This window comes from Phaeoacremonium minimum (genome assembly GCF_000392275.1).
Source record: "Phaeoacremonium minimum UCRPA7 unplaced genomic scaffold PA7_03_scaffold_222, whole genome shotgun sequence".
Lineage (NCBI taxonomy): Eukaryota > Fungi > Ascomycota > Sordariomycetes > Togniniales > Togniniaceae > Phaeoacremonium > Phaeoacremonium minimum.
The window spans coordinates 132472-153928 of record NW_006921127.1 but is presented as its reverse complement, the minus strand read 5'-3'; the positions used below and the strand labels follow the sequence as shown (position 1 = coordinate 153928).

Genomic DNA, 21457 nt, shown 5'->3' with positions numbered 1-21457 from the left:
AGGATGGCGGGGCATCGCGAATTGGTGGGAGCGAGAAACAGGGCGACATCATCGACGTACCTGAGAAGTGAAAACTGACGGGCGCCCGTGCATAAGGGCAGATTGACGGAGACCACGCAGGCAGCTGGGATAGACAAGGAAGAATGAAGACTGAAGAGTCTTTTGGAAAGTGAAGAGCGAGGATTGGGGGTTTGGAGTCACAATGGGGTTGGTCTGGTTCTAGATGGATGGTTTGTTGAAAATTCGAATTGCGGTACTTTGGGAGTGGGAATGCGTGTGTGCTGCTGTGTGCCTTTGTGCTTCTCGATGCGGTATAAGGCAGAAAAAATAAGCAGTCCCATGCCTTGGTGACTGCCCACCTGCGTGCGCTCCTCAGCAAAATTTTGAATGCTGTCATTGGGAGACACGAACTTTTTCTCTCCATTGGGTGGGTCATTTGGCAGCTCTGCGCGCCACTGCGTAGGTGTCTAGGTAGCTCCTCCTCCTCCGTCCTCGCTGCAGCTGCACCGGGCACCACCGCCCATATCGACTCCGCGGGCCATCTCACAGCGCCGCTTTCCACTAACAGCTGCACGCACCTGAATCTTAGACGTCGAGATAGGAGGCTATTCCCGCTGATTGCACTCGCATCTGCGCATTCAAGTCGCAAAGCCGACAAAAAGTACCTAGGTAGCTCGGATATGCCTGCCCTGTAATTCCTGGGCAAATATGCTGTGGTTCCACTGTCTTGTGCCTACCAAAGCTATCTTGCCTATCCGTACCTTACGTACCTACTGTACGCAGTAGGTAATGAGATCATCTCAGAGCTTGCAGACGCGGCATTGGGCTCCGAATGACCTTATCTCAGGTGCACCTACCACCTATACAGGCTATACCTAGCTAAGGCCCATTCACCAGGCTTAAACATTATCGCCTTCCGAGCTTGAAAGTCGATCCTTGTTTTCTATAAGGCCAAGGAAGCTCCAAGAGAAGATTAAAAAGTTATAGGACTGATAAGGCACAGTCAAGATCTAGTTGCCCAAGTATGAAACTACCGCGAAGCAACAGTTTTGTTTAGTGGTGTGCTAGTTGCGAAGGAACAATCACTTCATGCATGACAATGCATGTTGACCTCGCAGCTCGAGAGCTTGTCGATTGTGTGCCGTGCCCTTCTCAGGGACACTTTTCGCATGATGAGAAACCACCTGCAAGGTCAAGCTTTCAGGCTGACCTGGAGATACCGATACTTGCTAGATATTGATCCCGGCAACATCCCCAGACCGAACTGCTGCAGACATAAGTATTTTTTCAAATATAACAATGCCACGCTCTCTTTCCATTTTGCTATAAAGGCGAGTTTTACAATCCTCGTGCAGTCACTGTTTTATTTGCGTGGCTCCCTTCGCTTCTAGGTGTGCCGGTCCAACTGGACACCTTGAACATTTGGTCTTTATACATGATGCCCCTTTTATAATGCACCGAGCTCCTTGAGCTTGGATACCAACCCACCAACATCCTCTACCTTGCCGCCGCCTTGCCGTGTCGGCGGTTCTATACAAAGATTAGCGTCCGTCCATCATATCTCGCAGTGCTATTGCGGTGAAGCTGATAGGAGATAGCTTACCAGTAACCTTGAGCACCTTCAGCCTCCTCTCGGTCGTGATGCCAAAGTCTGCCAGCGTCTTCTTCTCAAGCGGCTTCTTCTTAGCCTTCATGATGTTCGGCAAACTAGCGTATCTCGGCTCATTGAGACGCAGATCCGTCGTGATGATCATCGGCAGCTTGGCCTTGAGCGTCTCGACGCCGCCGTCGACCTCGCGCGTGACACTGACCGAGTCGCCCTCGCCGAACTCGACCTTGCTCGCCTGCGTCGCCTGGCTCCAGCCCAGCAGGCCCGCGAGCATCTGGCCCGTCTGGTTGGCGTCGTCGTCGATGCTCTGCTTGCCCAGGATGACCACGTTGCTCTTCTCCCGCCGCACCGCCTCCTTGAGCAGCTTGGCCACGCTCAGCGGCTCCAGCTCCTCCCCCTCCTTGACCTCCACGTGGATGCCCCGGTCCGCACCCATCGCCATCGCCGTCCGCAGCACGTCCTGCGCCTTGGCCGGCCCCGCCGAGATGACGCAGATGTCCTCCACGCCGCCCGGCGCCGACTTCTTCTCGCGGATCCGCACAGACTCCTCGACCGAGAGCTCGTCGAAGGGGTTCATCGAGTGCTTGACGCCGGCCGTCTCGACGCCCGTCTGCGCCTTGTTCACGCGGGGCTTGACCTGTAGAGTAGACGAGACTGATTAGCCATCCGTGCGCTCTTGACACGTTCCCAATTGACGCACTGCATAGTCAATTACCCGCTTAACGGGCACCAGTATTCGTAGGGCGGACATGGCGATTGCTGGGGAGCTGTCAATGACAGAGAGAGGAGGCAGGAAGCAACAGCTAGTTAGCCGACGATGGCCGTACTCCAGCCGAATCGCTAGGGCCGAAGCCGGAATCCCAGCCGAGGTCCTAGTCGACACGTGACCAAGCCTATGCGCCCCGGTTAGAATTCAGGATGATGGTCGTTTACCAAGAGATGATTTGATGTAATTTAGATTTTTGACCTGACCAGAAGTGTGAGTTCGGTTATGAGTGACTATAGCAGGGGCTCCTTGGCTTCGTGTGTGTATGTGTGTTATTCGCTTGTAAATCATGGCTCTATCCCCAACAATCCTAATGATACATCGTCGTATACTACGTCGTCTAGCTGCGTTGATACACCAGAGCTCACCAGTCATCCCACTCATCCTTACCCTTTGCATTGGATGGGCCCTTGTTTCCCTTGCCCATCGCCGAGGTGCCAATGGAGCTTCCCGCGGCCTTGTTCTGCTCGGCAATAGACGAGAAGTCGTCCCAGAAGCCTCGCTTGCTCTCGTCAATGGGCACCTGTCTATAGTTCGATCGCGAATCCTGGCCCTCGACAAATCGGGTGAAGCCGTCCTGGGCACCCTTCGCGCCGGCCTGCGCAGAGCGCGCGACCTGGCCGCCCACAGTCCTAGCTTGAGTTGCAAACTCGGATTCCGCGATCTAAAGGGGCGCTGTTAGAGAACTCTTTGACTATAGAGACTGGAAGAATGAACCATACCTGCTTGGCCGTAGGCTGTATGAAGTCGTTGTTGACTGTCTGCGCAGTCTTGGACACCGTCTTCGTGAACCACCCGAATCCCTTGCCCAGCGCAGCAAGGGGATCCTTCTGCAACTCGTCCAAGCCAGGCAGGGCCTGCTCGTTGCCCTTCTGCGGCATCGGCGTGTTTCCAAAGCCGGCATACTTTCCTCCCTGGCTGGGCGGCAACTCCTCGGACCGCGAGGCGTTGGCCGCGCCCAGGCCCGCAAAGTACTTGTCGTCCACCTTGACCTTGCCCGGCCCAGGGCTCGCCGTCCTGCTATTCGCAGACCCGCTCAGCGGCGTCCCGGTCCTCTGCACATTTCTTGCAGCTGTGTTTGTCGGCGCCGGGGCCGGGGCGGCCTTCTTCTCGCCGGGGACGTAGTCCTTGCCCTCGACCTTTGCGCTGAGCCTCTCCTTCCACTCCTCGCCCGCCTCGCCGCTGTAGCGCTCCGCGATCGTGGCGTCCTCCCATGTGAGGCCGCGCATCTTTGTGTCCTCGTGCTCCTCAAAGAACCTCCTCCACCCCTCGTTGCCGCCGAGGCGCATGCGCTCGATCTCGCTCGCCTTGAAGGCGTCCATGGAGATGGACCGCACAAAGGAGATGTGCACGCCGAGGCCGCGGTGGACGCCGGCGCAGGATAGACAGATGAAGACGCCGAACTTGGGGGACGCCCATTGCGGCGAGGGCGCGTTGCAGTCGCAGCAGATATTGTTCCCGGATTCCTTTTGGATTGCGATGAGCTAGAACCAGAGATGATGTTAGCATCGATCAAGACAGATGCGCTTGCACAGAGACATATCAATCTCCGGTTGCTCGACGCACCTTTGACCGAGTCTCCGGGTCGACCTCCCACATGGCTTTCGAAGCCATGGTGGGCAGTACTCTGAGGGTGAATTCGATGTAGGTGAGCTTATTTCGAGTGTGGACAGGGAGAGTGGTGTCGCGTGGCTTTTTGCCTGTAGAAATAGACCCTGGCTTCCTATAGCAAATACCACCCCTCTAAAACAGGATCGATTGGCTCGATTGTCCTCAATTCCTTCCCGTATACGACGAATATCCCAAAGCACTCCGCTTCAGAGACTTCAGGGTCAAGTTGACAAGGGAAGAAACACGGCTACAACAGTGGCGGTTGAATCTTAGGGGGGGTTGCTATGGGTCTCCAGCAAGATCAATCAACGTTAGCGTTTATGATTAGGGGCCGGGCGGCCCAGTGCTGTGACGGCCTAAAATAGCGCCACAGCCCAGTGGACCGGGCCAGAATGTCTAGACGTTACGACATTGAATTTCAACATAACCACAGCCGTCGATTTGGACGGGAGACATTCACAATCATACTTCAAAGACAATTATTAAAAATGAAATGCGCTCTTTGCATTGACTTTTCCCAGTTCCCTGAACCCCTCTCCGGAAAGCAACTAGTGTACAGCCCGAAGAATGTGACTAAGGAAGATGGTATACGAGATACAGAGAGGTTGAAGGGGTTTCTGTGTATTTGAAGATAGGGAGGTAAGATTAAGGATGCAATGTGCTCTTTTTTGCCCGTGAAAGCCATGAATGAAGGCTCTTCAAGTAGTCTATCCGTATGAAACCCATACCCTAGACGCCAGAAGTGCCTCTCATCCGCTGCCGTCACGTCCGCCATTCTGGCCACCAAGAAAAATTGTTGATCCCGTCCCGATAGCGACGCACCAAAAAGCTAGGTGTAATACAGGTGAGAAAAGTGATGATATGGTGCTTGAATTGTGTTTTGATCATCACTTTTCGTGGTCGAATGACCTTGTGAGACAGGGTAAGAGGTCTCTTACTGTCCCTTGGCAACGGTGGTAAATTAAGCAGTGGTAGGGGCGGCAGCGGCCTCTTCGGTGCCGTTGGTCTCGCCCTCAATATGCTCGGGGGCGTTGGCCTCCTCGTCTGTCTTGTCGGGGCTGTCGATGGCGACCTTGACAGCGATCTCGCGACCCTCAATCTCCTTTCCGTTCATCTCCTCAACAGCCTTCTGCTGCAGCTCCTCAGAAGCAAGGGTGACGAAGCCGAAACCACGTCCCTTGCGTGGTTCGCCACGAGCCTGAAGCTTCTTGATCATGAAGCGAGGGATGGGGCGAAGCGCAATCTTAGCAGTAGATGGCTCATAGGCGGCGAACAACTCCTTCAGCTGTGAATGCCCTGTTAGCACAGTCGTCAAGCTCAACTCAGCCAAATACCATCATACCTTCTCCTCAGTCAGGTCGTACGGCAGGTTAGCGACCATGACCTTGTTCTTGGAGGGGATGCCGTCGGCCGGGGGGCCGCGCTCACGGCGCTCGCGAGGTGGGCGAGCCTGAGTGGTCTTCTTGTCAATCTTGTCAGCGTCGACATCCTTGTTGGTAATATCCTGCAAAGGTTGAACCTCAGTGGTTGCTGCAACTTCGGCGGGTGCAGCGGGGGCGGCAACGGCCTCAGTCGTTGCGCCCTCCTCCTTCTTCTCGTCCCGGCCACCACGGGTACGGCCAGCACCACCGCGGCCACGCTTGGCACCACGGCCACGGGTGGACTGTCGGCGGCGAGTGCCCTCGGCACCCTCACCGTTGGTGCCCTCAGTCTTCTCGGCATTTGGCTCCGGCTTGCGGGCAAGTTGAACAGAGACCTTACGCTCGAGGATCTCCTTGCCGGAAAGCTCAGCGATGGCGCGCTCAGCTTCGCTGGGGGTGGACAGGTCGACAAAGGCATAGCCGACTGGGCGGTCAGTACGAGGGTTCTTGGGGATAGAAACAGACTCGCTAGAGACACGTGTTAGTTTATCTAAAGTTGAGCAAGTACGCAATAAATAGCCTCTCCAGTGAAAGGATAAGTTAGGTATATATATGGAAGGCGAGGACTTCTCCACAGCTGCTGGTAGAACTTGATGTGGACAGTAAGGCATCGAAAGATGGCAACAATAGGAGGTTAACCGGTAGGCAGACCTCAGCTAGGCATCCAAGTTCCCCCACAAAGCATCAAATGCACGAGAACAGATCAGAACGGAAGCCAGACTTACACAAGGTAACCCTTGAAGAAGTCCTTCAGCTCCCCCTCAGTTGTCGCATAGGCCAGGTTGCCGATGTAGAGGCGGCGACCTTCGGCAGCACTGGCGAGGACGGCATCGTTGGCAGCAGACTTGTCGTCGGCGGCCTTGCCAGTGATGGAGGTATTGCTCAGAGCGTTGGTAACGTCGTTGACGGCGTCGGCAACTTTCTCCGCGATGGCAGACATTTTGAATGGATCTTGAGTGGTTGTCGTTGAAGAGTTGACGGTCTGGTGGCGGCGGTCAGTTGTGGATTGAGAGGTTGACGGATGGCTTGTTGACTCGTTTAAAGGGGTCGACGTTGCGGAAGTGCAGCGGTTCAGAATGCACTCTGTAACAATGGGAGGGGGAGTGAAAAAGGGTAGCTAGGTGCCCTAGATAACGTTGGGGGGGTGGAACTTGGCTGGTGGTGAGCGGTGCGGTGATCGATCTTTGAAGTTGGGGATGAAGATGGGAAGAAGGGGAAACAGGAGCTTTCTTTGTGTCGCGACCGTCAAATTCAAATATTTTTTCTTGGGGGGGCGCTTGGTGGTTTCGGGGAATAAGCGAGAAGGGGAAGGCGTGGCGCAGAATGCTGGGAGCTGGGAGCTGGGTGCTTGGTGCAGGTGCAGTATTGTGTGCTCGGTACGTACCTGCCTTGAACTTGTGGTTCCCACGGTTCCCTGTCAGGTGCGCCGTGCTAGGGAGGTAGACTGCGCTGGGGGGGAATCTCGATAGAGGCTTCCTTTTATGACGCTGCAGGGATTTACGAAATGGAAAGCGGAAGGATCCAAGGAAAGTCTGGTTTTCTAGAAGGGCAAGGCGGGTCTGTAATTACTTCCCTTAAATATCTGCAATGAGTGTCTTGTGGAGGAAAGAGCGACACGATGTTACCTAGGTGGACTTGCCTTGCGATGAGTTCCTGTTTGCAGTGAATGAAGAAGTGGCCACCAGCCAAGAACAGACGAGTTACGGTCAACAGACTTTCTAGAATTAGATGCAGGCAGTCAAGATGTATGGATGGGCTGGCCATATGAGGTCTGATTATCTACAACGAGGTTAATAATACTCGTTATAGGGAGGATACCGTCATTAAGACGACACCGTCTAAGCTAAAAAAAAAATGGAAGCAAACCACCATATAAACATGATACTTTTTACTACAGTCCTACACGCATGGCTTACTGTCAGGTCTAAGCAGGGGGAAAACCGATACAATGGCTTCCCACAACTGTAAGGACAGAAGAAAAATTGATAAGCCTTGCCGGCTTCATATTGTGCACGATACTCTCATACAATTGCATTATGCCGGTAGCCCCGACGCAGGAGGATACACAACATTGTCTCTGGAACTGCAGGGCTCACAGAACCTAAAAGTGTGTATCCGTTCACGGCTAAGGTGGCCTTGGGGAAACAATATGGGCTTGTTGCGCTGGTGTGCACTCTAGGTAGGCACTTAACCCAAGTCTACGCCTAGGGATCAGACGAAGGCAAACAGTCAATACCTACGCCTGTTGAGTCATCATCCATCATCCACTTGCAAGCCAATGAACGTTTGTCAGGGTGCGGCTGAGATGACCTTGCAGCCTCAGCTCTCTGTTCCCACCAACACAGACAGAAGCCAGACAGCCAACTTGTATGGCGGCCTCGTCGGTTATTCGTTGAAGCATGCATGCCTTGATGGTGCCAGCGAGATGGTTTCGCGAACAGACTAACAGAGCACATGCATTTGAGTTCACATCAACCAGGCACATGGGCAATTCAGGCTAACTGCGGTTAGCTAGAGCCTTTAGCCCCTGACAGGCGGAATCAGCGGGGTGCCCCTGCACTTGTTCCCACTCCTCGAAATTCCGTCCTGCGATAGACCAAAAAAGTCTTCAATTCGCAATTTCGATATTTCATGCGTCGTCGAAAACAGGCAGAAGGGGGTCTTATTAGCAGATTGTACCAGACGCGGAGCACCATCCAGACATGTCTAAACTATGTCAATAAGTCTGCCTACCGTGTACATGTCAGTCAGGTCTTCCTAGGGATGCAGGAGCTCTGATTCTAGTGGTAGCTAAGGGTAGCTGGCGAGCTCGAAGTTTGCCGGCCCGCGCAAGACAGCTCCGGCCCAGGCCGGCACCCACCAGGGGGGCCAAAATGGAGTGCTAAGCCGTCATACCGGGGCTGTCATTACTACCTGGTAGGCACAGCACGCGACCAGGCCGAGGCTTCTGCATAGCATCTCAACCGGTCCATGCTGCAACGTCCATGGTCAAGACTTCACTTATCAGAGTCTTGAGGCGGGCCTGGAGCATCATCGCTTGGTATTGATGCAATGCACCGCGAGCCGCCATATCAAATATACTTGATCTCTAGGAGGCACGCAATCGCAAGTATGTGATATCTTATAGTAACTTCTCCATGCGAGTGCAACAACCCATCAAAAACACATGGTAGGTAACCACAGAATATGCGTCGAGATATTTTCCTTGAATAGATCCGGGGGTCTCCAGCCACGGGACTCGAAAAGAATTGACTTGACTTACGATAATCATATTAGGGCGTAAAGTAGGCCGTCACTTGTGGAGGCTCATTATGCTAGGAATAGAGGTGATATTCTAATAAGAGCCGCATTTGTATGCGTACCCAGGGAGATACGAATGTGGGCTACAGGCGGGAGCACTCTGCCAGGTAGGTCTGACCAGAGACCTTTCCGCCGATCTCGGCTGGGACGGGCTAACATTGTCGGTAGAAAGCGCCATAAAGTATATGCACACTCAGTGACGTATGGCGGGGTACTTGCCTAAAAAAATAGTCTTTAAGACTGACAACCTTCATCCAACATGGTGAGAGACCTGCGCAATCGCCCTGTTTCTGGTTATATACCTAGGTAATGCCCATATCTCTAGTACTCCAGAGAACCATGTATCGGGAATTACGGTAGAAATTCGACAGCGAGATTGCCGGCTTTCCATCCCCATTCAGGCCTCATATCCACTCAATGCCTGTGGTATCCCTACCACAAGGCGAACGACCCTATCATTAGAGTCAATCAACCCCAAATGCCATAGACGTTGGCAGTTTCACCATCTTGAGTTTCCGGGGGTTTCAAGGGAACAGAGACACCAAGGAAGACTGTGTAGGGCGTATCGGTCATGCTATATTGCGCAAAGAGAAACCCAGAGAGCATTCAAGTGGCCTGCCCAGCTATCTGCAGCCAGCCTTCTGCCAGGGGCCGTCTCGTCCAAAGCTGCTTCCACGTCAGCAGTTCTGGGAGTTTAAATAAGGTCCAGAAGTGTCATAATCACAGTACTAATAGATTGCAACATGTCTGAAGCAAACGGTGCTCTGGCCCAACCTCTGGAGCTGGCCAACAGGAGCCTACTTATCCTGTATGGGACCGAAACAGGACACAGTCAAGAGATCGCAGAGGAGCTAGCAGATATGGCCCTACGCCTTCGATTTGAATTGTCTCTAGAGGAGATGGATGGTGTTGATCTTGTAAGTGTACAAGCTGACTCAAACAATTCCCGGCCAAAGTGGCCCTCAAAGATGCAGCAATATCATCATATCATACAAACAAATAATAACAAAATGCAAATAGAAAGATCTTGTTCGATATGAGCTTGTTATTTTTGTCACCTCTACAACAGGTCAAGGTGACATGCCTGGAAATGCAACTGGCTTCTGGAAGAAGTTGCTACGAAAGAAACTACCCCCGACCTGCCTAAGTCGTCTGAAGTTTTCGATATTCGGCCTTGGTGACAGCTCCTACCCAAAGTATGATTCACCCCATCCTACCTCTTGAAATTTTTTCCTGGCTAAAGACCGCCTCAAAGATTTAACTGGGCTGCACGGAAGCTTCACAAACGACTTCTGCAGCTGGGTGCGACCGAATTTTATCCGCCAGGAGAAGGCGATGAACGTCATGACAACGGGTGAGCTTTCCCTCAACCTTCTTTAACCACCTTATTTTTTTTCTCTCTTCCCACCAGCCGCCCTCCATCTCTTTCAAAGACAAGCCTCAGATATTCTAAGCATCCACGGCTTCCGCCCATGCTAATGGAAAGCCAGCATCGACAGCATTTATCTACCTTGGTATCAGGATCTTAAACTTCGCCTTCAGGCCGAGAATATCGAACCTATCCCAGACGAGGCTCTGCTCTCCCCGAGATACCCAATCAGCATTGCGTCAGACTCAGCCATGGCAACAGCACCTGAAAGACTTCATGGTCTCACCGGGTCAGATCTAGCAGACGAAAAGGAACGTATATATCTAGAGAACCGAGAGAAAAGTGCGGTGCTTTCCCACATCGAAACCCCCCGTTCCCGCGATTATCAGTTTGACGAAGATCAAGCTCGACTGATCGGCGAGAACAGAGGTATTCCTGTCTCTGCTCGACTTGATGAGAGCTCTACAGCTACGACACTTCACGGACGACCAGTTGATACTCTCGACCGAGACAATGTCCTTACAGATCACCCTAAGAAGTATCTACTTCGGAGAGCAGCCAGGTCGAATCCAATACTGCCCCCTGATGACGTGCTTCCGATCCCGAATACCTTCCAAGCAAAGCTTATGGAGAATACCCGGGTCACTCCTCCGGAACATTGGCAAGATGTTCGGAATCTCACAGTACGCATCAAGGCAAGAACATTGAGCGAGAAGCTCCCAGACATTCGCCCAGGATCGACATTGATCATTTACCCCAAGAACTACCCCGAAGATGTCCAGAAGCTAATCGATCTGAACGACTGGGACGATGTCGCAGATATACCAATTTCCTGGGTGACCACTACTAACATGGCCGACAAGAATGATGCGGACAAGGGGCTCTCACTGGGAAGCAAAGGCACCTGCCCCAGAAATCTACACGCACTCGACGAGACTACCTTGCGCGAACTTTTCATTCACAACCTGGACTTCACCGCCATTCCCAACCGAACTTTTCTGAAGAAGCTCATCCATTTCGCCGCGGATGAGAGAGAGAAGGAGCGCCTGCACGAGCTCATCAGCACTGATAACACCCAAGAGTTTTGGGACTACACCGCCCGCCCCCGTCGCAGCATTCTCGAGGTCCTGCAGGACTTCCCTTCCGTCAAGATACCTCTGGAATATGTCCTGGATCTGTTCCCTGTTATCCGGGGTCGGGAGTTCAGCATTGCCAACGGCGGTATCCTACTCAATAACACCGAGGAGCATATTCTCAATGTTGAACTGATAGTCGCTTTGGTGGAATACAAGACGATTATTCGGCGACCAAGAGAGGGACTCTGCTCGCGATATCTCAAGCGACTTCCGCCTGACACAGACCTTGCTGTCGGATTCAAGCCTGGCAATGGGCCACCCTGTGATGAGGTAGAGGCTCGGCGGCCGCTCATTGCCATAGCCACGGGCACCGGTATAGCCCCAGTGCGCAGCTTGATATGGGAGCGTCAGATGTATCGCGCACTCGGACCCCAACTCCTCTTCTTCGGCTGCCGCAACCGCAAAGCCGACTACTATTACGAGAACGAATGGGAGGACCTAGGTGAAGTCATCGCCGTCATACCAGCTTTCTCCAGAGACCCGGACGCAGTTGAGCCTGAAGTCTGTGATCCCTACAAGGACGATTCGGCGGCAACGGTGCCCGGTGCTAAGAGCAGTACCGGGTTCCAGCCGCCCAATGCGGAGACGACAGGCTTGATATCCTATGACTACGATAGGGGCAAGATGTACGTGCAGCATCTGGTCAGAAAGCACGCGGTAAAGGTGTGCGACCTCATGCGTGAGGATCCCATAATTGTTCTGTGTGGAAACTCGGGCAGGATGCCTATATCAGTGCGACGAGCGCTGCTTGACGCTATGGTGATCGGTGGTTTGGCGGACGACTTGAAGGCGGCCGAGGCGCGCTTCTCGAAGATGGCTTTCTGGCAGGAGACATGGTAGCCATGTGCAGAGCATACATATCACTAATGCATTTGTACGATTGTGAGCACGGGAAAATGTTCACAGATGGGGCGTTGTGGTCATCAAAGAGCAGCTTAGACTATTGTTGTAGAAATACCATTACTCAAGGCATGAAAGCGGTCATACGTATGGTCTTTAGCGCCATATGCCTCTCATGTAGATATGTTCTCGTCATCTCTTCAACATAAACCTATAATTATAGGAGATTTCAATGAAAGAACTCTCATATCACAGCCAAGCAGGTCAGAACATGAACTGACACGGAAGAACACATCTTCACGGCGATTAGTTCATGCATGTTCGTACCCTTCATCATCTACCGGCTTCTTGGACACACGCCCAACCATAGACATTAGGGCAGGCAGGACCTCAAGTCATTCGTCGACAATTGCAAGACAAGCCGCTTATGACTCGACCATGTTCCCATCTCCTCCAGATACTTACTCAGTATCATCTCATCACCTACCGGTACCCATCTCGGCTACATAGCAGACCTCTCAGTCTAATGTGATTGTCGTGAGCAGGTTCCAAATTGTCTCACAACATCAGACGTGTCGTCCGCAGCATCATGCAACAGACAGCACACTAGGTTATAGTCTTGGCCTCAGTATCTTGAGCTGCCTCGTCGCGATTTCCCGGGCCGCCGCTCCCAATGACCCACTGCGACCACCGCGAAGACGTCCCAGCAGACAGGGGCCGACCCAGCGAACGAGAGGCGCTCGCTCGCTTCCGCTGCACCGGGGGGCTCTAACGCATGGGAGAGGCGTCCCTGGTGCGTCTGGCGTGTATGCGGTGCCTTTTCTCCCCCCTTCCATTCCCATGCAGCGTGCGTGTGCGTGTGTGCGAGCTGTCAGCACTTGCGCTGGCCGATCCGCCCAATCGAATTGCTGATGACGAACGGGCTTGCTCGTCAGCTCAGCACACGACAAGCCACGCTATATAGCCTACGCTGATATAGGGGGGCAGTAGCTCCAGGGCCGGCCGGGCGATCATCGGGCGGGACGAGGGTACGCCTGGCGCACACATACACAACGCACGCCCACACGAACGATATGCAGTCGTCGGCCAAAGGCGACCGCGTTCCCGGGCCGTCGTTGCAGTCTGCAGGAAAGGCAGTGGGCTTGGACGCAGCAGCACAGCACGACCGACAGGATGCTGTCCGACGTCAGCCCTTCTCAGGGGAGGGCTTGTTCTTTTTGCATGAATCTCGCGATGGGCGTTCTCAGGAGGTGGGGAGCAGGTCTCGGCACTTGATTTGCAGCCGTTTGCTTCCCCCCCTGAGGCGGAGTGATCGCGAACGAGGACTAGACCAGGAGACGCGATCAATCTGCTCCCTGCGTGTTCTTCCAGCTGGAAACGAGGTCAGTCAGGCGGCCAACCAGTCAATCAGTAAGTTGTCGTGGCGGCCACGGTAGCCACTCTCCTCGGCATCCAGCGAAGCAGCCCTGACTCGCCGGCGCGATTGGGTTGGCGACCGTTGAGCAAATCAAGTAGGGCTGACAGCGGGAGCTGACGTTATTACCGTACGATACGATACCTTAGGGGATGGAGACCTGGGAAAGTTTGTTCCTGTAGCGCGCGCTGGCTTTTGCTTACGCTGGGAATGGGATCCACCGTGTTGGCGGACTTGCTATACGGCCCCATCTTCAGATCCTTACCTCACAGAGGAACAGCGCAGGGGCAGCGGCGCCCGTTTCAACGTTTAGTTAGGCGCAGAGGCGGCTTACAAGTGCTAAGCCTGTCTAAGACAAGCGGGTCCGCTGTCTTGGGAAAGTCTTGCGCCTCAGCAACGGCAATTGGCTGGGACTTAGACTTCCAACGGCTAGGAACACGAAGACCTAGTTTTTTTTCTTGCTCTGTCCGAGCTTTTTGGAGATGAGATCACTGCTTATGGTCCATCTCGGCACTTGAGCCATGGCAATAGTTTCGGAGTGTGGGGGTTGGAGCAAGATTCATTAAAATTGGCGGACTAGTTTCTTTTTGCCCATGCCACACAGTTTGGAATATTGTGTGGCTTTTTGACGGGCAACTTGCTAGTTGTCTGGGTATCATGGCCACAGTGAGTTGAATAGAGGCTGGTCATTTGCGAGAGCGATCGAGGTAGAACAGTAGCTAGGTCATGATGTTCAACGGTTAAATTCTTCATAAGCGGCGCGTCTTGTGTGCGTCGCCTGGTCATATCATATCTGTGCAGTCGATATCCTTATTATACAATTATGTCGATCCTGTTATGTTCATCTCCAGGGGTGAGATCTCCTGCCCCTGGCTCAGCCCCTTTCCGAGCGTGAATTGCTTTCCCGCAAATCCGCTTCCACTCAGGGTATCGTAACACAATCCTTTCTGTCCTTTGATGGCCCAATGTCCCGCTTTGCCCTTGAGATAATAATTAAAAATCAACTGACGCCTGGTGCTTTTAAGCCCGCTGGCTAGAGCGTGTTACGCCCAGCTCGATAACAATGAAGAAAATGATAAAGTCACATATATGACGCTTTAAAACCCGAGAACCCAGACGCCGATCGCTATGCATGATATAAACAATTCAGTCATCCAGTCTGGTCGCAATGACTGGCCAGCGTCTTTGGATGATGTCTCCGTAGCCGAAGCGCCTACTGCTGTTGCGCCAGGGGTAACAGTTGTTGTTGGCCCGAATGGGTAGGGCAAACTGAGTGTAGATATAGACACGCCACTTGGGCCGATCGTTATGGTCTGGCCCCCAATTACTTTACTGGTGGGCGTCGCACCTGGACCGGCCGTAAATGTCGTTCCGTCAATGACGACGATCGAAACCCCAATCTCGGTGATCGTGGCACCGCCTACAATCGCGTACTGAGTATCCGTAGGGTTCAGGCTGGAGCCACCAATCGTCGTGCCATGAACTGTTACTGCACCAGGGCCAATGGTGATCGTGTCATCATCAATAACGGTGATTTTTGTGGTGTCCGGCCCATAGGTAATCGTTGTGCCCTCAATAACCACCACTGACTTGCCAATGGCCGTGATTACCTCGCCGCCAGCGATAATGATCTCGGTGGGAGCAGGCACCGCAGTGACTGAAACGGTCTGCGTGGCGACTACAACGCCGCTCGGACCGACAACCACGGTTTGGCCCTTGATCGTTGCTGTAGTCGATTCTTGCCCAAGAGTGAAAGTAGTGCCATCCACCACTGCGATGGATGAGCCAACGGAAACTCCGATTCCGCCGATGTTGGTGCTGGTAGGCGTTGGGGCGAACACACCACCGATCATGGAGGGTCTGTCAATGGTCACCCCATCCCCAACAACCTGAGTAGGATTCACGGTGAAGGTGTTGCCATTGATGGTCACAATCTGTGTTCGCATATCTGGACGATCTGCAATCGTTGTGCCGTCAATGACAACGCCAGTTGGAAGAACTTGTACTGTTGCTGGAGTAGTGGCAGAGCTCTTGCCTCCTCCCCCGCCATTGTTCACTGGCTGGGCAGTTGAACTTGGGTTGTAATCTGGTGTTCTAAAATCACCCTTGCCGCCCGGCCCGGCGGTCGTATGTCCATTCTGCTGCTTTGTAGGTCCATCACCGTAGTTTGGTAGAGTTTGAGAGACCGTCGGGAAGACTACAGCCGGGTTCTTGTCCGTCGTAATTAGAACAATAGTGGGCTGTGAAGTGCCCGTGGACCTGTCGGGATCGTCTGGTGCGGCTGTTGACGCCGCCCACGATGGAGTGATATCGGTTGCTGTCATAAAGCACGTCATATGTGTCGTGTCTGTTCCGGTTGACAGGCACTTTGAGAGGGTGAGCCGGTAAGGGGATTTGGGGCTGATACACGAGGTTGGGGTTGACATGGTAGGGAAAGGAGCTGTGTAGTTGTTGGGGTCTCCAAACCATGTGATGGTTGACGTGTAAACGACAGAGTAGCTTGTCACAGGGGTGGTCATATCGGATTCTTGACATGTGCTGATACCTGAAGTTGATGAGGGATACTGCGTGATTGTCGTCCAGGACTCCGTCTCGATGTCCGTAGATCGTCGTCCGGTACCACTTGGGATTATCGTCCCATTTGTTCCCCAACCACTCCATGATGACGAAGACAAAGTAGATGGTTTGACTGTTTGGGAAGTGCTTGAATAATCGACATAAACAGTAGTCACCTTGAAAGAGGTAGGGATATTCGGTAGTTTAGGTGGGGTACGCGTGGCGGCTGCTGCTTGAGGTGTCGTAGATGAAGAAGCCTGGGCGGCAGGGCCAAGCACAAGAGATGTATCCACGGGCGGCGGTTTCCTTGTCGCCCCTGATACTGGGACAATAGAAGTCCTCGAGGGCTGCTGTGTTCGCGCGGGCACATTTGAAGACACCACTGTTAGGCTTTCTGTGGCACCGAAGAACCCGGGGTAAATGTAATCTGTGTCTGTAGACGCGGCAGTATGTGTGTCAGTAGCTACCGTGAGTTGAAGAGCAGCAACTGAGGTTGCCGCGCTACTCGAACCCTGTGATGCAAGACTTGGAACATTTTGTATCGAGAACGAGGGCACTTCGGAGACTGTGCTGGAAGACGTCGGTATAGCACTGCTGGACGTGGCGTTGCTCTGAATTTGTCGTTCGACGTGGAAAAATCTCGAGTCTGTATAGTTCGAGGTATGAGTGCTGTGTGGTTTTTTTTTTGGCCTGCAGCGATAAGAACTCACCTGCGGTGGCTGCCCCGATCGACCATCCCGAAAATGCTGCAAAGCATAGCAGTGACCTCTCTGCCACTAACATTGTCCCGGCCGAGGAAAATTCCAACGGTGTAAGACAACCGTTTCTGATCAGCAACCCACAGGAGGAAGCGATTCGCAACGTCCTACAAACATCGAACTCGAGTCGGAAGTCGTCAGGGAGAACCGGGCGACATAGAGAAAACAGGCAATCAGGTGGGTATGGCGGGAGCCCAGTATTAAAGAGGAGGCACACGGGCTGAATTAACACGAAGGATCTGGGTGTAGAGGGGTTAATATTCACTGAACCACCTCAATTGCTGGCCCGTACCTGGCCAACGCCCAAATTTCCCTGCCCCGTGCACAGGTTTTCCACAGTGGCTTAGGGGCCGGTCCAGCGCTCGCCCACAATTTCAACAGCTAGCTTGCCAGGCTAATCACACTGTGGGCCGATTCATTAGAGATCCCGACCAAGGATGCAAGGATGTGCAGAACGAAAGATCCGGGAGATGAACTAGCGTGAGCGTGGCTGGCAGGGGTAGGCGGGCAGAAAGGGGCGAGCCTTGATACCCGGACCGGTACCTTGGCCAGTGGTGTGGCCAGAGGCGCGGCCGTGACTGGAGGGCTCTCATTCTCTTGCTGTATGACAAGTCGCCGACTTCTCAGTTGCTCTGGACGCAAGTTATTCCACAGCTTTGGATATGACAGCTCCCCCTTGCAGTCCACCCGCGGGACGGTGCCTCACTCTGATCTGCACTCCGGCGAGATGCAGAGAAACAATACTCCAAAGGGAAGAGACAACCCACAAAAGATACGGACCCTGGAAGACATCAGTGGTAGACTAGTCGCAATTCAAGAAGGAACCAGTTCGGGAACGGACTGTGGCTGAAAAGAGGTAAGGGAGATACCCAGCTCCGACGGCACAGAGTATATGGTGGCGAGATTCGTGGAATATGGGGCGGCTTGTGCTGGCAGGGTCTTTCACGGCACTGGACAGCCTGAGCCGGGCACATTGACAGAAGATGCAGGCGTGCGCTGGGGAAATTGGTGCAGATGATTTACTGCATGCAATAGTTGCAAGGGGGACTTGGTGGGGGACGGGGACTGGCCTAATACGTCAAGACGGAGTAGGCTTGGGACCTTTCAGGCCTGCCGCCGGATGCCAACATCATGCTTCCTGATGGACCCGAGCAAATGGAACGGAAGTGTTGCTTGTGACCACCGCTCAGGAAAGGGACCTGAAGTCGATTTGCTCGCAAGAAACAAATCCTCTTCACCCAGTAAAATCTAAGTCAACGCCGGACCTGTACTCCTCTCATAAACATTCGCAGTCGAAGGGCACCATATTTGTTGGGGGCCGAAAACAATTCAGGACTGTCTCTCCAGTGGTCGGTCACCACGCGGTGTGTAGGTGTCCAGGATGCTCGCTGACAGGGTTCACATCAAGCCCACCTCCTGTGACCTCGTCCCTGCTCTGCCTAGCTGCAGCCTAAGCCGATTCCGTGAAAATGCGTACACAGTCAGGCAGGTGGCTAGGAGATACTTGACGAGACCCAGTCGTGCCAGTGTACAGCTCTAGCCGGTCCCCTTCGGACATGCAGCCTTTCCCAGCTCCCTGATAGAGATGGCACGTTTCTCGCAGAGGCAGATAACACGGATTACGTACTCCGCTCGCGAATAGCCTGCACCCGGCATCCGCAGTCGCAGTTGTAGTCGGTGGTCCATGGTCACATTTGATGACTGGTTCAGGGACTAGGCATTCTTGACGTCGGCCTTGGACTTTGGGTTCAGGGGATCAGAGCACGCAGTGGATCACCAAATGCTTGCCGATCTCATTACGGCTGAAGTCGGCACGGCACTTCGCTTCAAGGCGTTGTTGGGGCGTCGAGGGGTCAATTCCGCGGATCGCAATGCCAAAGGTGAAGAGCCAAGAGTTCAGAGTCTCATGAGGTTGACCGCTATGTGAAAAGTAAAGTCTTTTGCCCCGCAGAGATCCCAATGTAGGCATCAGTGCTCACACAAAGCGAGAGAGTACAATATGTGAAATGAGATGCGTCTTTTCTTCCAACAGATACTAGACACGCCTGTGGATCGGCGGCAGCATCTGAAGATTAACCCTAGCCAGGATTGAGAAGGAGCGGACCGTTGGAAGGAACAGGACGGGAAAGGGAACCAGAGACCGCGTCTTCCATGGCTCCTTCCCTTATCCGCGATAACGGTAAAATGCACCACGTATGACCTGGATTGGTAGGTACGAACTCAGGCACTTCAAAGCCACCTCGTCGAGAAAAAGCCGCTGTAGTTTCAAGGTGAACTCGACTGTACGCCATCAATCGGAATGAGTTGTCATTTCAGCTATCAACAGTGTGCTGTGACAGTCTGTTCCAGCCACGCGGCGCAAGCCCAGACAGGTCATGCTCGCAGATGTCATTTCATAAAGGCAATGGAACATTTGCTCGCTCTTCGGTTGCATTCTTGACTTCCCGTCGCTTGGGAAGGAGCGAAGGAGCATGCGAGCGTAGTAGACGACCTGGGGTATTGGCAAAGGTTCCTTCTACTGATTGGATCCAGGAAGTAGCAGCCTGCAAGACACCCGACTTGAGCGAATGGGCCAGTTACAGGTGCTGTAATTGTGCCTTCTGGGAGGGGTCCCTCTGTCCTGCGATTGCTGGGCACCCCTGCCAGGACCGCCTGCACCCGGCATTTCTGGAGAGTCACGAAAGACCCCGTAACTGTATCCAGCATCTTGCTCCGAGGAGACGAGCGAGTTCACTATACCAATGCTATCTATCAGACACTGGTTCACGGTCCTCTTTGAGGCGCTTTGCAGTTTGAGACACGATAAAATGTGTGGCTTACCTCTCAGAACGCAAGATGGACGGGACTTGACTTTGCAGGCAGTTTGGAAGCACACATGGGGTACCATCTAACAGGTTCTCACGGGCATTAGGATAATCTCCACTGCCAGGCTCGATCTCTCGTCGTGTCTTCGCAAAAGCAACGTCTGCCGACCTTTGGCACCTACTAGCGCGATGATATCTTGCTTGGGCTTGACTTAGACAACCATGAGTGCAAGATAAGCCGCAATGAAACTGGCAAGATCGAAAACATTGAAGCACATCATCCCAACGTCATGCGGGCAATTCGCACAACGACGCGGGTCGCTTTCTCTCACGACGGCTCAGCCGAAGTAGTGTAGACTTCATCCGCCCGTCCCCAGCACGGATGGAGTCCAGCTCCGTCTTGACGAGCTTGGCCGCATGGGGAAGTCGTTGAGAAGTTGGTCAATCAGCTTCTCTTGCAAGCGAGCCAAGTGGTTGCGATTGGTCTGCGGGGCAAAGCAAGCCACCTTGTCAATCCCAAAGACCCGGAGGCCCAGAATCCTCACTTCAGGTTAGGGGCCGGACCAGGGACCAAAGGCTTGTCTTCCTCCGTCTCGAATACATTGCTCTAAGATGTCGACGGCTTCTCGTTTCCGCGCTACCAACTACGCAGCGCATTTCATACCTACAGGCACAGCCTAGACCAGAGATTCAGTGGGATAAAAAGTGCTCTGTGCTTTGACAGACTAGGGAATAATTTCCCCGACCGACTGGGCAGCACGGCACAAGAACGCCCCAATGATTGCCGGTGCCATTGTCTGCAATGCCACCTGCTTACCCCAGACCTTCAGAGTCAATTGCGTGCCCTGTCAAACTTTTGGAGGCTCAGGAATTCTCATTCTGGGTGTTGCGCCTCTTTATTGACTATATGACAGGAAACCGTCAAATACTAGTTGTGGTTCGATAGCTTTCGACATCCTGAGAGCACACATGGTTGTTAGCGGAACAGAGGCACGCAACAGCTTCTTGTTTGGGAACCTCTAAAGTTCTCATAAAGTGTCTGAAGCAAAGAATGCAGAACAATCTAGAGAGAAGCCGTCACATGGTCGGTGCGAGTCGTCTTCGAAACGGTGACAACAGATGCCGAGTATATCGACTCTCGGCAAAATAGAGCCATCCTCTTTATCCAGAGTGGTGAAATAGATTGCGTGCCGTGTCTGCACGAACCAGCCAACATGAAGCCACTGTGGTTCCGAGAGCTGCGACAAGGTGCGGTCTTGACAACTACAACTCCAAGTGACAAGCGATCATTCGTACCTCTGTGGTGGCCAGCCCCGTGGATTGCAGCATGATTGGCCGTGAAATTGGATTATGAAAGTCAATATATCCGCATCATCGTCAAAGCCACTGACAGCACCCCTGTGAGGGAAGTAGAAAGGGGGCATCAACTTCTCGCACTGTCTTGTCTTTTTATCGTCTTCGGAAAACAGCGAGCACAACCCGCTCATGTCATCGCAGGTCTAGAAACAATAGCCTTTGGGGGAGGATGGAACCGCTAGACTCGCCAATTGTGCCGTGTCTCTATTTGTTTGAGGATCGTCGTTAGACCAGTAAGTTTCGCTCGACTTCGCTGCACTACGAACGACAGAGGCCTTGCGCTGCTTATTTCAAAATGGCAGTGACTTTTCATCTGGTCCAGGTAATATATATGAGGATCCAGGTCAAGATCGAGGTGTAACGAGGTCCTACCTTTTGAAGACGCCTTGAGTATCGGGATGGCCTTGAACCTCTCGCTATCATTTCCGACGGCCGTGGTGAATCGAGAATCCTAGGCGTCGCGTGCCGTCATCTCATCTCATCTCATCTCGGGTGTCGTCTCGTCTGTCTCGTCTCA

The 21457-nt window shown here is 53.2% G+C and overlaps 5 protein-coding genes across 5 annotated transcripts; 1 reads left to right on the top strand and 4 right to left on the bottom strand.

The window, feature by feature from the left end:
• Positions 1-1447: 1447 nt before the first annotated feature.
• UCRPA7_2994 (putative electron transfer flavoprotein beta-subunit protein) lies at positions 1448-2360 on the bottom strand (the record flags this gene model as incomplete). The annotated part of the gene is made up of 3 exons (XM_007915527.1): positions 1448-1530; positions 1604-2246; positions 2310-2360. The coding sequence occupies 3 exons, from the start codon at positions 2358-2360 to the stop codon at positions 1448-1450; spliced, it is 777 nt and encodes a 258-aa protein (XP_007913718.1).
• A 379-nt stretch (positions 2361-2739) lies between these two features.
• UCRPA7_2993 (putative zinc finger protein gcs1 protein) lies at positions 2740-3989 on the bottom strand (the record flags this gene model as incomplete). Its single annotated transcript, XM_007915590.1, has 3 exons — positions 2740-3039; positions 3098-3859; positions 3942-3989. The coding sequence occupies 3 exons, from the start codon at positions 3987-3989 to the stop codon at positions 2740-2742; spliced, it is 1110 nt and encodes a 369-aa protein (XP_007913781.1).
• Positions 3990-4947: 958 nt separating this feature from the next.
• Positions 4948-6347, bottom strand: UCRPA7_2992 (putative glycine-rich protein; the record flags this gene model as incomplete). Its single annotated transcript, XM_007915528.1, has 3 exons — positions 4948-5271; positions 5329-5875; positions 6133-6347. The coding sequence occupies 3 exons, from the start codon at positions 6345-6347 to the stop codon at positions 4948-4950; spliced, it is 1086 nt and encodes a 361-aa protein (XP_007913719.1).
• Positions 6348-9450: 3103 nt separating this feature from the next.
• On the top strand, positions 9451-12052 carry UCRPA7_2991 (putative nitric oxide synthase protein; the record flags this gene model as incomplete). The annotated part of the gene is made up of 4 exons (XM_007915640.1): positions 9451-9624; positions 9728-9903; positions 9985-10061; positions 10569-12052. The coding sequence occupies 4 exons, from the start codon at positions 9451-9453 to the stop codon at positions 12050-12052; spliced, it is 1911 nt and encodes a 636-aa protein (XP_007913831.1).
• Positions 12053-14563: 2511 nt separating this feature from the next.
• UCRPA7_2990 (hypothetical protein) lies at positions 14564-15802 on the bottom strand (the record flags this gene model as incomplete). Its single annotated transcript, XM_007915589.1, has 2 exons — positions 14564-14592; positions 14815-15802. 2 exons carry the CDS (start codon positions 15800-15802, stop codon positions 14564-14566), a joined length of 1017 nt encoding a protein of 338 aa, XP_007913780.1.
• Positions 15803-21457: the final 5655 nt, after the last annotated feature.